General features: G+C 41.5%; 1 protein-coding gene across 1 annotated transcript; it reads left to right on the top strand.

The window, feature by feature from the left end:
- Nucleotides 1-3,739: 3,739 nt before the first annotated feature.
- On the top strand, nucleotides 3,740-15,377 carry LOC146618502 (von Willebrand factor A domain-containing protein 5A-like). Its single transcript, XM_085370338.1, has 14 exons — nucleotides 3,740-4,132; nucleotides 8,810-8,943; nucleotides 9,341-9,398; nucleotides 9,769-9,971; nucleotides 10,061-10,283; nucleotides 11,446-11,606; nucleotides 11,679-11,793; nucleotides 11,914-12,086; nucleotides 12,176-12,264; nucleotides 12,357-12,501; nucleotides 12,744-12,823; nucleotides 12,914-13,028; nucleotides 13,155-13,313; nucleotides 15,270-15,377. Exons 3-14 carry the CDS (start codon nucleotides 9,359-9,361, stop codon nucleotides 15,375-15,377), a joined length of 1,611 nt encoding a protein of 536 aa, XP_085226464.1. The 5' UTR covers nucleotides 3,740-4,132; nucleotides 8,810-8,943; nucleotides 9,341-9,358.
- Nucleotides 15,378-16,117: the final 740 nt, after the last annotated feature.

Genomic DNA, 16,117 nt, shown 5'->3' with positions numbered 1-16,117 from the left:
ATTCATGTCATGTAAGTAAACAGCTGGACATAATTTCCACTAACAAATGAGACCTCATCATCAGCCATGTCTCACAGCGAGTGAAATCAAGGCCAGCAGAGGGAATGCATAGCTAGATTTGTTCTGCAGTCATGAGCCATCCATCACATACTCTTAATACAACCACAAACAAACTATAACTTGTTCATCTGAGTAATGGCTGCTACAACAAAGCTATTTTTAAACCTCCATGTTTTACATTTTGAAACCAGGAACCTTTGCCCAGAAGGTAGAAACTGAAACTCACTATGCAACAGGTGTGAGCCATCAAGACAAATCAAACCAGCAAACTGCTGTAACGGTCTGGTGTACAGGGATGCTCTGCTCAGCTGTGGATCAGCCTGCTCAACCACTTAACAATTTGATCGAGTGAGTTTCTGTTTTTTACATTTAAGTATCCAACCAATGACCTTAAATAAAGATCAAACGGATTCAATGAAAGCGCACTAAACTAAACTCATCACGGTTGTATCAATGTGGAAATGAGATCAGAACATGGTTTCTTAACGGAGGGCTGCAGGCCTGGACTGGGACAAAAAAATCAGCCCTGATATTTTAGGTCCAGGCGTTACCATGTTCAGTCCAAAGTGAAAAAAACAAAAAACAGATGTGACACGTGTAATGTGATCATCAGAGAATATGATTTTTATAAAACATTTATTATTACTTTATAAAGTTTTTCTTACACTGTGCTTAGCTCCTTGATGAATGTGTAATCACATGTCTTTGATAAATAAAATATTTAATCTTGGATTTGTGTAATTTGTGGCTATTGAATAAAAGTTAGTCATGTATCCACTGATAAAAACAGATGGCTGAAAGAAATGTTTGATGTAAAAAGGAAACACAGTGTTGTGCTGTTGAACTGTGAGTTTCTAAATTACCAATGTTTAAATGCCGAGAGGAGACTAGCAGCCCTGAGTCTGCATGTAAAACATTAAACTCCATAGCAGTGATACCTGTTCTTACACAGGTATGCCTATTCTTTCTTATGGGACTTTACTGTCCCAATGAAACAAGAAGATCTTGTTTTAAAGTACATTTTTTGCCATCCCGTAATCTCAAGAATGTTTATGTTAGATTCTGTTTTTAATCAGGTTGTGATCTTAGAGTCAATCTCATAGCACTCGGCCTGTGCTTCAAGGATTCTGATAGTTAGTATGACTCCGGGGTTTTGACTCATTTAAGTCGGTGTTTTGCTGGGAGGAGAGAAGAGAGGCATGTAAGACTGCAAGTCTGCTTCTTGATCCCAACTCTGGATAGTCATGTTTTTAATATGTGTTTAATAAATTGTATTTAGAAATAAATTTCTAGAAATGAGAGCGGCTCCATCTAAGGAATGTTGTCTCTCCTAACAAGACCGGGTTTCCTCTGGAAAGTTTCCCAATTATCTATGAAGCCCACATCGTTTTTTGGACACCACTCAGACAGCCAGCAAGGAGAACATGCGGCTAAATATGTCACTCCTGGTCTGACTGGGGAGGGGACCGGTGAAAACTACAGACTCCAATATTGTTTCCAAAGTTACACACCGATTCAATATTCATTTTGGTGACCTCCAATTGACGTAACTGGGTATCATTACTGCCGATGTGAATTATAATTGTACTGAATTTATGTCACGATCCTGGGTCTTATGACCCAGTGTTTTGAGTTTAGTTTATTTGGATGTTTATATAATTAAGCTCATGAGTTTTTCTAGTTCTTTGTTATTAGATTCCCCTTGTGTCTTCCAACCCCTGTTAAGTCCCCCTTGCCCTTCAGTGTTTCTAGTTTTGCTTCCCTTTCCGTCCAACCTGATTACTTCCAGCTGTGCTCTCCTTCTGTCTCTCATTCCCTCGTTATCCCTCAGTGTATTTAAGCCCTGTGTTTCTCTTTGTCAGTGTCGTAGTCCCCCTCACGGCTGTGTTTCCTTGTGTGTCAGTTTATCCATGTCCCAGTTTAATTTAGTTTAGTTTACCATGCCATTCTGCAATAAAGCAGCTTTTTGAATTTAATTTTGTTGTCGTGAGTTTTGCGTTTGGGTCCTTCTCCTGCCTGTACACAGCTGAAACATGACAATTTACGTTTACCCTTAGCCAGCAGTTTTAAATTTTCCTCAATGTCACCTTCTCCGGCCCCTGGAAGATAATTGACCATGGTTGCTGGTGTCTCTAACTTCTAATGTCTCAGAACAGAATCGCCAATTAAAGAAGTATAAAAGTTACGTTTCCTCAGTTAGAATACATAATTTAATCAATTGGTAATGGAGTAATGCTTAGTTAAAAAGCTGAGTTAAATAAATGTGTGGTGAATAATTGTTTAAATTATGTATCTTCAGTTGCTGCAACTCTGTTATTAGTACATTCAAATGATGATGAATTACCATCACCAACTGGTAGAATATGGAGATGAAGCTCATCAGCTATTATTTGAAATAAAAACTCACAAAGTTTTGATTTTAAACAGAAAAAAAGAATCACTGCTTAACCTTCAATGTTTTTAGGTTTTTACTTCCCATCTCTGCTGATATCAGATATCTGATGTCCACAAAATAATAATATAAAAAGAACATCTGACATCAAGTCAGTATCTGATTGGTGCTCTTATAAAAACCTTTCCCTAAATATTAAAAAACCAAAAGTAGTCATTGCTTTCAGGCGACAGAGAGGGGCGCTCAGGCCACTGGAATCTGGAGGTGAGGAGGATGAGGGGGTGCTTGCTTTATATTTCTGGGAGTTGCCATCAATGAGGTCCTTAAATGGACAACGAATGGTGCTCCTATTATAAAACAGGCACAACAGGGACTTTATTTCCTCAGAATACTGAAGAAGCCCCACCTGTCTGCAAATCTATTAGAGCATTTCTACTCTCAATATAAAGCATCCTGTTGTACTGTATAACTGTCTGGTTTGGGAACAGCTCAGCAGCAGACAGCGAAACTCTCTAGAGGGTGATAAAAACTGCTCAGGACTTCACTGGCCAGCCTCTGCCGCCTCTGGAGGACATCCACTGGTCTCTTCCCTCTGCCCCCCTCTAGGCAAACGGCACAGGTTACTGAATTCACCCACTGTACCGACTTCCACAGTCGCTAGAGGCCGGGGATGAAGCCTGCCTATTTGCCTGACGCGCTGTCAACTTTACGCAATAATGCGAGAGGTGGAATTGTTTGTTTGTTTATTAAAGTGCTTTGAGAGTTTACAGAGTAATGTCATCGGCTCCTGATTCAGACTCTTACAACGTCACAGGCTCTAATGTAACAAGGCGAAACATGTTGTGCAGCGGTCAACAAAAAGTACGGCTACCCAGCCCTCCTCTCTGTCAAAATCAAAACCAGTGAATGACAGACTGACAACGCCCATTTATGTCACCGCTAGCACCCACGTGACTCCCATAACAACCAAACAAATAAAAACCCAGTGATCATCAAAATTACAGGCTGTAATCAGCTGATCTGTTGCTCTTTGTGGATGCACACAACTGAATTCAACAAGATGTAAGCAGATATTTCATAAGTTGTCCTAACTGTTTTTCATCTCTATACACTGACAGTACACTGTTTATGGTGTCTTTAGATTAGACAATATACAGTTGGAATTCAAGGAATGAACGTCAGCATCATCAGCTTAATGTCATGGTCGGACGGTCCTGCTTGTGTGTGTGTCTCCCTCTCCTCCCCTCCCCCCCTACTCCAGGTCTGGCCACGCCTCCGGGAGAGAATGGCCGACCCCTGACCGGGAAGCGTCTCCGCTCGGCTGCCAACACACCACCCAGCTGCTGCTAATCTTTCCTCGCTTGGGCTGAGGTATTTACCAGACGGCAGTCGACGCTGGATTGTACTTGAAGCTTGGTAGTTTAGTGTGCTCGCAATTCTGTGACTTAGCATAGTCAGGCTAGCCTTCTCATCAGATGTTGTTGTTGCTCGTCCATCAGGTGGAGAAGTACAGAGCGGAGAAAAGGGCTCGCTGGTTTTATCACTCGGGAGGAGAAACACACACGGAAGGAGCACACACGGATTTTCACTGAAGAGTAGTGATTAGTGGTGGGCAGATCGATCCAAATATCGATTATATCGATACCAAGTTGGCATCGGTATCGAATCAATACTAGGCTGGTGAGATCGATTCTTTACTTTTAAGTTCCGCTCTTGTTTGTAATGCTGTGCTTTTGGCAAAGGTCGCTGGACTTGCTGCTCCTGTGTCAGCGCAGAGCAGACGCACTTTGCTCCCTCTTCCCCCTCTTGTGTTGACATGTTGCGCTGTCACGTGACTTAGACAAGTTGGGGGTTGTTAAGTTGTTTACATATTATTTATATTTTTATCAGCTGTTATTGTTGTTGAGAATTTTAATTGTAAATTTTGTATTATAGTTTCCCAGCAGTACTTGTTTTGATTTGTTTACTGGTTTGCACAATTTATTGTAAATTTTTTATTAAAAAAATAAAAATAAAATGAGTAAACCGCCACGGCAGACCTGATGGCATTTTCATGCTTCACAGCATGATTTATTCTTACAATAATCACATGGCTGCTGTAACAGTACATTCTGCTCCAGCTCTCCTGCTGCCAGCTGTACACATCACAATCAACAACAACACAGAACACAGCACAGGTTTTAAGCCGGCGAGGCATGATTGTAGATGCCGTGCAAGTGAGTCCATCTCAGAATGTACCCCGCCATATACCCCCTTTGCCCCTGAGACAGAGCCTAACCTACTCACCCCCTCCGCGAGCAGGCGAGGGAATCGGCCCGGACCATCGGCGCCCCAGGTAGCCACCCATGTGGCAAACAGCAGCGGGGCAGCAGGCATGGAAGTGAGCCGGGGCTCACAGGCAGCTGAGCAGGTGGTCGGCGCGCAGTACCACGCAGCGTGCCGGCCTCTGTTGGAAGAGAGGCTGGACCGGACAGCACGCTGCCCTCGGATGTAGCAGGACCCCCCCGCACCTCCGTCTCCAGCTTGGCAGGTCCCGCCAGCCTCCAGCTCACCCCGAACCGGTCCTTCCCGTGCGCTGTCCACCGTTACAATAATCACACGATTTCTCTAACAGTACATTAGTACAACGGCTGCAGCTCGCCAGCTGTACACATCACTAACAACAATACAAGCAGAGCACAGGTTTTAAGCCAGCCAGGCGTGATTATAGACGCGGTACAGGTGAGTCCATCTCACCTGCAGTGGCATCGCAGAGCAGCCACAATAAGAAAGCATTTTCTATTTAATTATAAACTTTATCCTAATTATGTCCTGGGTTTTAACTATTTAATAATAAAAAATGAACCATCACAAAAAACACTTAAGGTTATAAAAATTAATTGAGACTTAGCAATTCAATGACGTATCCACCTTATTTATTGAAAAGTATCGGTATCGGCATTGATATCGGCAATACTGGCCCGCATTTACTTGGTATCGGATTGATACCAAAATATGCAGTATCGCACACCACTGGTAGTGATGTGCGGATCATCCTGAAATATCAATTCCTCCGATACCAGTAATTTATGTTCTATAATCGATTCTCACATTAAAATATCGATATTTTAGTAATTTAGAGTAAATTTGTAGTTTATCATTAACAGGAACACAGTGGAAAGAAACTATAACATTCGGATTGTCTACATTCAGAGGAACTACTTCCTCTTCCGCCTTTCATAGTCATGTGCAAAATATGGCTGTATAAATGTCTCGCAGCCCCTTGGCGTGCGCACTCACAACAATGGCTGAGCGTAATTGTGCGGACGTATTTTACCTCCACAAACAGCTGAGACGTGGTTTGCGATACATGTGGCAAAAAAAGTGCTCCAAGAGTGAGGTGTTGTGGCCATACTAGGGAGGCATTCAAAAGGGCTGTTGGGGGGTGATAAATACATTTTACAGGGTTTATTGATCGGATAAAATACGTTAAATGTCACCATTATTATTGGCCGGCCCGGAAACAGCGGGGGTGTCCAAATTCAGAGGCTGCTTCCACCTGAGGACCCGACCTTGGCGGTCTAAAGAAAGTAGTAGGGTAGTACGTCACGAGCTCCCTCGGTGGAGTGAAACTCTGCCGTCTGCTCCTGGCTATCTAATATATAACCGGGCACTGACGTAAACTCTTCTGTTTAATTATTGTTTGATGTTTATTCAGCTGTGTGAAAACCCTGAAGGAACCCTCCCGAGGGAATAATGAAGTTAAATTTAATTTAATCTAATCTAATAACTTTAATCTCAGCCAAACCGATTTAGTCACGAACAAATAAAACACTGAAAAAGCCAAACAATAACATTTTGAAGTTATCAAAGTGACTTATATATCATGTTTAACCCGAGTAGTGAAAGACCGTATCAGTATCATCGATACCACCCTGAATATTACTTGGTATCGGATCGGAAAGGAAATCAGTGGTATCGCACATCACTAACTCATGTGCACCACCTTCGGGAATTGGGAGAAAATCACCTTTGGACAATTGCCCTTCTTTGTTTAAGACTGTATTTGAGCACTGTAAATAAACGCACTGTCTGCTTTGTATCCAGAGTTCTGCGCTTGAGTCCATGCTTTCCATTAGCCGTGACACTTAAATTCAAATTCAGTTCTGCTACAGTTAATATAACCCTTTGACCACGAGGACCTTTTGAGGTCTAATCAGGACATTTTCACACGCATCTTAGTAAATAAGTTACCGTGTTCTGGAGTTGATATAGAAGCCCTCATAACAATTATTGTTATTAGATTGGACAAAATCCAAGATAAATTAAAGCTTATCCATGAAATTCTTGATGTCTGCTGTACAATCATTCGATCCTCGAAAAAGAAATGTGCAAACAAATCATAAAAGGTCGCAAATTATCATGACGTTCATGTCTGTGATAAGTGTATGCATCTTTCTGATGTTTTTGTGTTTTTTCTGTTTAATTTGATTTCCTTTAATTTGTTGATTTACGCTACCGGTGATGTGTGGGCCACTATTCTGGCTCTGATCCGGCTTCATGGCTTCAAGAGCTTCTGGCTGTCAAGGCTGCCTCATGGGTCCGTGCTCAGAATGGTAGAAACCATGATAATAGCTGATAAAGTGTGTTTATTTTAACAATATGCCATGGCTACGATCAGCTGTTTTTCCACATGCTTTCTTGTAATAACTGTGTTTTTAGCACTGTGTGTGACAGAGTGTGTTGAAGCTGGAAAAGTCCTGTTGGGTTACAGCATCAAAAGAGAAACTCTGGGGCTCTGAGGGTTTGGTTTACTGACTTCATACTAGGGCTGGGAGATATGGCATGAAATCCATATCGTGATATAATTTGAAGCACGTGTGGTAACGATATATATATCCCGATATATTATTTTCTTCTGTATAACGTATTTTCCACACTATAAGGCACACTTAAAATCCTTTAATTTTCTCAAAAATCGAGTGTGCCTTATGTATGAATTCTGGTTGTGCTTACTGACCTGGAACCGATTTGGGCGTGCAGAAATCTGTTCAAAAATGTTTTGATGGATTGTCAGAGCATTACGGCTGCCGTAGTGAGGAGCTTCGCGGAGTAATCTGGGTCCAAAACTCCGTCCCTTCAGGTCCCAAAGTCAAACGAACATTGAGAGTTAAAAATGGTCTAAATTCTTTCATCTTTAATAAAATCATCAGCGTTGTTGCTTTACTAGGTGTAACAATTAAGTTTAACAACCAGGCATCCATGAAAACAGAAGTTATTAAATTTAACGGAGTTAGAAGTTAACAGGAAGTTAGCTTGCTAGTTTCCACCTAAACATGACACACCATGTTCTGACTGAGAGATTTTTTAAACTAATTAAAACATACAGCTCTGCTACCACTTCTGACATAAATGAAGACAGAAAACTAAACATCAGTGGCGTTTGCAGGGTTACTGAAGTTGGACTACCTGGTATATAATGTTGTGCTACGTGATTGCTAGCGACACAGCTATGTTAGCATAACATTAGCACAGTGAAGCTGGATGATGAACGCCAACTTTTTTTCTACTCGATAAAAGTTAACGTGAGGGATTCTGGTGGTTAGGGACAAATGCAATCGCAAAGCAGGATGCTATACACGGGGCAAACGTCAGTCAGGAGAACAACTGAGATTATTCATCCACAATACAAGGTAGTTATTAATGTACTGCAACAATATGGGAATAGAACAGCTACGAGAGAATTCAACATTAATGAATCAATGTTACGGAGGTGAAGCAGAGTTTTTGGCTTTCCCAATATTTCAAAAGTGCTTCATCTCTTTGCTATGACTGTCTCCCGGCTTAATTTGCAGATGATAACGGTTGTAGCCGCTGTGACGCTTTCGACCAAAACAGGCGCAGCTTGATGACATCATCAATATGCGCTATGGCGATACAGCGGTATAGTCAAAATCTCTACCGTTGGCCAAATTTATATCGTTTGTATCTTATATCGTTTATATCGCCCACCCCTACTTCATACTGCTTTAAATTTAGTGTTGTGCCATAAAATCCATCCTGATTTAATTACTTTTTAATTTCATGTTTTTGGTTTCTGATTTTTGTGTTTATTGTAAACTGGTATTTGGTAATTGTAACAAATTAGGGTTTTTCATGCAGTGCATAAAAAACTTCGTGGAAAACACAGTGACTTTTTCTAACACCGCACTGTGTTGCTGTTATGTGGCTGTTGCTTCCTCTCTGCTCACTGACGTTAATTGATATTAACTGCGCTGGTGAGCAGCAGCTGGTAGATGCACTTGATTACTTCGGCTGGCTGCTGAAGCCTCGCCCACCTGACTGTCCCAGCCCTCAGAACTGTGTTTTTTTCCACAGCTGTCTGCAGAGCACAAGTGGACATCTCTGTCTTCGGCTGGACCTTTTACTGCGACTGTTTTAGAAACGAGCGCGTTTACGTCACAAACAGCAGGAGGAAAGTATTTGCTGGACCAACGTCAGTGTTTTAAGAGGTAGGAATTTATTCCATGTGTTTTATGAAGGTTAAGATGACGCATCAGAATCTTTGATCGAAATTAGCCTTCTTCATAGATCGTAGTGTCTCCACATGGTGGGTCTTTTCCATTTTATTGCCCGTCAGAGTAATATCTGAAAAAAAAAAGAGAGATTTTATTTGCCCACACAACAACAAAAATATCTTTCAAAGTTTTTTTCAAGTTATAATATTTCCATTTATATCTTTAAGGATGATTGCTTTTCTTTGTTTTTATTCTGATATTTTGAAAATGACCTCAGGTTAAGTCTTTCAGATATATCTTAATCACTTTATGTTGTATTCAGGCTGGCTATATTTTAATGAAAGTTACGTGTCAGTATAACGATCATGTTCAAATTAAATCTCTGATTTAGCTGTGAATAGGTACAAAGATGGTGTTCTGTGGTCTACGCAGTGTCCAGATGGAACCAGGTAAAACATCACTTAATAAATACAATTTCATAGGAGATTGGGGGGGGGACGGCTGTAGCTCAGGAGGTAGAGCAGGTTGCTTACCAATTTGGAGGTTCGACCCCCGTCTGTTGCAGTCTGCATGCCAAATATCCTTGGGCCATGTACCAACCCCAAGTTGCTTTCTGATGCATCTATTGGCGCATGATTGCCTGTGCACTTCCATGGAAAGAGTATAGAAAAAAGTGCTTGTGCAAATGGGTGAATGAGACAAGTTGTGTAAAGTGCTTTGAGATAGAGTAGAAAAGTGCTGTATAAGAACCAGTCCATTTAACTGGTTTGACCAAGTTAAGATGTGTTGTAAATTTGGATGTTTCTGTTTGACTGTCAGTTCCTCTGAAGAGCATTGAGGTGGAGCTGGAGGTGAGGGACCATGTGGCTACAGTGGTATCCACTCTGAACTATGAGAACAAGGAGGACAAACCATTAGAGGCTGTTTTTGTCTTCCCTCTGCCTGGAGATGCTGCTGTCTGTCATTTCAGTGCTCAGATTGGACAGACGCAGATTGTAGCTGAGGTGAAGGAGAAACAGAAGGTGAGCTGGACAGTAAATATAACCTGATTATAAGTGAGCTTCAAAATAAACACAGTGAATGTCACTGACATGTGTCACCTGTGCTTCAGGCTCGTGAATTGTATGATGATGCTCTGAGCTCCGGTCAGCAGGTCTGCCTATTGACAGAGAGTGATGAGAGTCCAGATATATTCTCTCTGTGTGTGGGCAGCCTGCCTCCAGGAGAGAGCGCCTCCATCAGGTTGGAGTACGTCACTGAGCTAGCTGTGCAGGCTGATGATGGTCTGAGGTTCTGTCTGCCTGCTGTGCTCAACCCTCGATACCAACCTCAGGGTAGGACAACTGTAGCTTTTCTTTTGATCCTGCTTGCCTTTTGTGTTGTTCTCTGTCAAGATAACCTTTGTTGCCACTGATTTTCAGTCCACCTCTTGTGTAAATTCGTATGCCTCGAACCCTTTTTCCCTTTTATAAGAATGGCTTCTTGATAGCCACCCTCCTTTTGAGAGCGTTTCTGATGAAGCTTCAATGAACAGTAAATGGATCAACTAAAGACCCAGATCCATCCCTCGGGTCCTGTTAGCTGTTCGCTGGATCTTTTTCCTATTTCTTAAGGACATGACTTTCAAATCACTATGTGCTGTAGATAGTTTGTTAGGCCTGGCACTTCTTCACCTGTCTAGTTTCCACAATGTTTTAAGGACACACTGCACAGCTTACCCAGATATGTCAAGTTTTTATCTAATAGCACTTTGGCAATCATCTTATTGGTGCCAAAATATTATTTTATAAATGTCAAAGTGTTATTTTTTTTACTTTTTCATGGTTTCAGCTAAAGAAATGGGAACAACTGATGTGTACTTGCAACAGGCTGCCTAAAGATACAGTTTAAAATTGTGTCCACTTTGCTAAGTTGTCTGTTATGTGTAGACACAACACTGGTTCCTCCCTTGAGTTGGGTGCCCATGAAAAAGGCACCTAACATAATATGTACACAAGCTTTTATTACTGCACCTTCTCATACCTGGGTTTACGTCCCCCTTATGTAAATGTGTATATGAGGGAGATTTACAGAGGACATTAAAAGTCAACATCCAAATATATGGCCCTGCAGATGATACTTAGCTTTATCTATTGTTGAAGCCAGATGGCAAACAACAATTGAACTAAATTATGCTGAAAAACTAGTTCATGCATTTATTACTGCAGCGAGAGTACTGACTGGGCCTAGAAAAAGAGAACATATTTATCCCATACTGGCTTCTCCTAATTGGTTCACTGTCAAATCCAGAATCAAATTTATAATTCTTTTACTCTCATGTGACTTTTGTTTCACTGTGATTTGGTACTATACAAATAAAACTGAAGTGAAATGTATTAAAATCAAATAACAATAGAAAGAAAACCAGAACATGAGGTTCAATTAATTTTTCTGTGAACCTTGAAGTTGATACTGTAACAAAAGATTTACTTCTAATCAGTCTGATACTGTGTACAGGTGGTGCAGGTTTCCAGGTGACTTCTGTTCCAGCCTCTCTGGAGCCCTACAGTCTGTCTTTTTCTGCCCGAGTGTCCTCTCCTCGTCCAATCTCTAAAGTAGAGTCCAACTGTTCCCTGGACCCTCTGCAGTACCTCAACACCGATCAAACCCAGGCCACGGTAGGTAGAGTGCTGATGTGTCTGTGTTACTTCTTACTGATGAATAAATATGAATGTGTTTGTGGTGTGCAGGTCAAGCTGGCTGCAGGACACAAGTTTGACAGAGATGTTGAACTGCTGATTTATTACAAAGACGCCCACCAGCCCACTGCTGTGGTGGAGGCAGGACAGGCCTCTGCTGAGCCGGGTGAGTGAAAGTTTTTAGTTTGCAAATACACATTTCATTATCCTTACTTTTTAACAAACAGTTTATGTGTTGGAATAAAAAGCATTTATGTAATTTTCTTTTTCTGTCTCTCATTTTCAGGCTCTCTGATGGGTGATCCAGTGGTGATGGTGAGTCTGTACCCTGAGTTCCCCCAGTCTGTGATGTCTTCAATGGCTCCATGTGGAGAGTTTGTGTTCTTAGTGGATCGATCTGGAAGTATGGGATTTAGGAACCACGGATTTCCTCGCCAGACTCGCATCCACGGTGCCAAGGTATTCATAATAAGTTTACTCTGAAATCTTTAATTTCATGATGTGCCTCTCACACAGTGGCCTCACCATCTTTTCCCTCTTCCCTTAAGGACACTCTACTGTTGCTGTTGAAGAGTTTACCAATTGGCTGCTATTTCAACATTTACAGTTTCGGGTCCAAATATGAACACATCTTCCCGTGAGTCTCTGCCTCACATCAGTCAGCCCAACAAAAGTCTGTTTTTGATACGAAGTACATGTACTTGTGTATTGGTGTTTGTGTAATGACAGTAAGAGTGTGGAGTACAGCCAGAAGACCATGGAGGAGGCTCTGAAGAAAATAAAGAAGATGAAGGCTAATCTTGGAGGAACAAAGATCCTGAAGCCCCTCAAATATATTTACAGCCAGGCCTGCATTCCCAATCAGCCCAGACAGGTAACACAGACATATACACTGACATTACACTGACTATTAATGCACTTTTTTTAAACGCCCAGCTTGAACAGTTATACAAAGTTAGTGTAGTGTCCAGGAAACAGTTCTGCTCTTTTGTTTGCTTGTTTATTGTGTATTACCATGAAAGTATTTTTGTTTTTGAAACTTAACTCAGCTCTCAGAACTAGTTGTGTGTTTCTGGGTCTGATGTTATGTCCTTATGTGCCAACTCTCCTCTCCAGCTGTTTGTCTTTACTGATGGACAGGTGGGAAACACCAAAGAAGTGATCGATCTGGTGAAGAAGAATTCAGATTCTCACAGGTGAAACTACAAAAAAACTGTTATATCTACACAATTACCAGAATGTCCAACATGTCCTCTGTGTACACAACAAAAGCTGTTGTATTGCAGGTGTTTCTCTTTTGGGATTGGGGAAGGGGCCAGCTCTGCTCTCATCAATGGGATGGCCAAGGAAGGAGGAGGTCACGCTCAGTTCATCACAGGGACTGACAGGATGCAACCAAAAGTAAGACAATAAGTCATAATAATTGTCATCATAAAAAGACAACATGATGTTATTATTAGGACAGAATGATTAAAAAAAAAAAACCCATAAATGTATTTTTTTTTTTCTAATTCTTGTTGTTGTCAGGTGATGCAGTCGCTACGATTTGCTCTGCAGCCAGCTGTGGTCGACATCTCAGTCACATGGGATTTACCAAAGGAAGTGTCTGTCACTGTCCTCTCTCCACCAATCACAACACTTTTCCAGGGTCAGAGGTCACTGATTTATGCCCAGCTCACTGGACAGGTAGGAGCAGCAGCCTGTCATTAGGGGTGCAACGATACTCGTATCGATATTGAACCGTTCGATACAGTGCTTTCGGTTCGGTAAGCATATGTATCGAACAATACAAAATTTTTAATTTATTTTATCAACTTTCCTTCTGACGATGCTGTCTGTGTTGAGCGCTCAGTGAATCTGCACTCGACTGCTCCGCCTAGGCTGCACTGTCGAGTGCAGATTCACTGAGCGCAGGGCAAGCTAGCCAGACAGAGGTTAAGCTCTCGTTGCAACATGGCAAATTGAACCTCCCCCACCCTCATTCAGATCTGGCGTTTGGAACTATTTTGGTTTTCATGTGAAGTATGACCCTGAAGACAGTATGTTGGATGTGCCAGGCAATGCTCAATTACATGGGTGGGAACTACTGCGTTAGCGCAGTTAGCTCGTTAACGTGTTGGCCGTCCAGCCCCACACACGGGGCGATCCGCGGTAGCTCGTTAACGGAGATTTGCCGTGTTGTGGCGTTAACTTCATTTCAGATTAACACTGACAACACTAGTGTGAACACAATGAATATGACTGCACATTTCCTTCCGACATCATCCTAGTGCAAAGACAAGTGGAAGCAGACAAAAACAACAAGCACGCATGCTACAGACTTTACCCGAGTCATTTAGACAGCCGTTAGCACATGATTCTCCTTATGGGACCTGATATGTTTAATATGCTGCTGAGAATATAGCCCAGAAGAAGCGTATAGTATAGCTTTTATTTTGGAAAGAGCCATTTCTCTGTAATAAACTCTCTTTTCCAAAGATGAGTGATTCCTCAATCAGATACAGGGCTTGCAATATCGCTAGCCCGACGTCCCGGAGCTAGCGATTTTCCCAGTCGGGCTACCAAAATCTATCTCTGCCCTGCCCGTCGGCCTATCGTAGGAAGGAAAAATATATGTCAATGCTTTTGCATTCTTTCGGAAATGTAGCTGGGTAATTATGTCATTGGCATCGGTGAGCCACTGTCAATATGTGACATATTGAAATCGCGTTTGAATTTGCGCTTGTTTTTTGCTTTCACTTTGCAATCGGGTGAACTGTGTATAGAGAGCGACAGCACTGATCTGTGAGTGATGATAATTTGCGCACCAATTCCTCTGACATTGTCTTATCAATCGTTAGCTTACTATGCAAACATGACAAGTGAACTCTCCCGCAGCAAGCTTAAACATGTGAGAGGTTGATCGCGCAGAGAATCGCTGACCGTTATGTGTGTGTGTGTAAAAGCAGCAGGATATATATTTTAGTTCTGCTGAGCCAAATAAGACAGGTCAGGGTGAAGAAGTGACAGCCAAAGAAAAGCTTAACACAAAACTGTAAAGTTATGACAAATCAGACTATAAGGCAAAAAGAAAGTGCAGCTTTATGGTTTCATGGACAAAAGAATTTCTGTGGCTGCAATATGACGAGCTAAATAACCAGGGCTGCACATAAGTGGTCCGCAGGTGCGCATTCGCTGTCAAAATAAAAAACGTGCACAAGATAAGAAGTTGCAATGCGTGTTTGCGTACATAAGATTTTCTGGAGGAGGACAGACGTTTGTTTAGAACTCTTAAAGATGTCGAAGAAGCTCCTTTAAGCAATTACTGTGATGTTCCTCCACCTCCAATGAAATGTCAGGAGTCCGAACTACAAAAGAAGCACGTATTCTCGGAAAAGTAGTTGCAGGAGGTGAGCTGGCTTCAAACAAATGATGAACGCACAAAGAAGTGGTGCAGAATGTGCTGTGAAAATTTAATAAATGACAAATTAAAAAGGCATGAACATTTTTTTTTTGTATCGAAAAAAATATCGAACCGTGACACCAAAGTATCGAACCGAACCGTGAATTTTGTGTATCGTTGCACCCCTACCTCTCATGTTGTTGTTTAGGTATTTGATGACAGTAATTAACGTGACTTCTAACACTGTAATTCTGTGTCAGAGCTCAGAGGCAGCAGAGGGCTGTGTGACGCTGAAGTACAGCCTGGCAGGTCATCCCTCTGAGAACCAGCTGCACTTCAGTCTCAGACCTGCAGAGGACACTGGGTAAATGAGTTCATATCTAGTGTCAGAATTAGATATGAAAACAGAATAAAGCATTATGCATATGTCAACGTGACTGCATTTGCTTTTAACTCAGAGCACAAGAGCACCTAACTACTACATGTATTTTTGTAGGATAAAGAAAAAAAGTTAATTTCATGTCAGATTTCTATGGAAGCCCGTTTCCGCCACTGAAAAAAAAAAAAAAAGGATCCATAACTCAAAATTTCGAGTTATTTTCTCGAAATTTTGAGTTATTTTCTCGAAATTTCGAGTTATTTTCTCGAAATTTTGAGTTAGCGCTGCCAATCAGTAATCTACGTGAATGACGTCATTTCCATGTTACCCGGAAGCTGAAGCCCTCAGCTACAAATGCTACAGCTAAGCTACCGGTATTACATCCAGTTGTGAATGCACAGATTGCTGAGTGTTTTCAGCCTGGCTTCACAAATGATGAAATCCCTGTGTTATTAGCTGAATCACATGGTGTTACTATCAGCAAACATACTTTAATTTGTTGGGATCCGTTTTTGAGTGCGCGGTCCTGCGCCATATGCTTCCGGGTAACAAGAAAGCGACCTCATTCACGTATATTTGATTGGCAGAGCTAACTCGAAATTTCGAGAAAATAACTCGAAATTTCGAGTTATGGATACTAGCTTTTTTTTTTTTTTTTTTTTTTTTTTTTTAGTGGCGGAAACGGGCTTCCATAGATTTCTGTTCATTAATAAGTTGCATTAAATATAT

Source organism: Diplotaxodon limnothrissa, linkage group LG14 (genome assembly GCF_057381915.1).
Source record: "Diplotaxodon limnothrissa isolate DT_005_m linkage group LG14, D_limnothrissa_male_GT1.1, whole genome shotgun sequence".
Classification (NCBI taxonomy): Eukaryota; Metazoa; Chordata; class Actinopteri; order Cichliformes; family Cichlidae; genus Diplotaxodon; species Diplotaxodon limnothrissa.
Note: the sequence above shows the minus strand (reverse complement) of the source record. Positions and strands in the feature narration are given on the sequence as shown.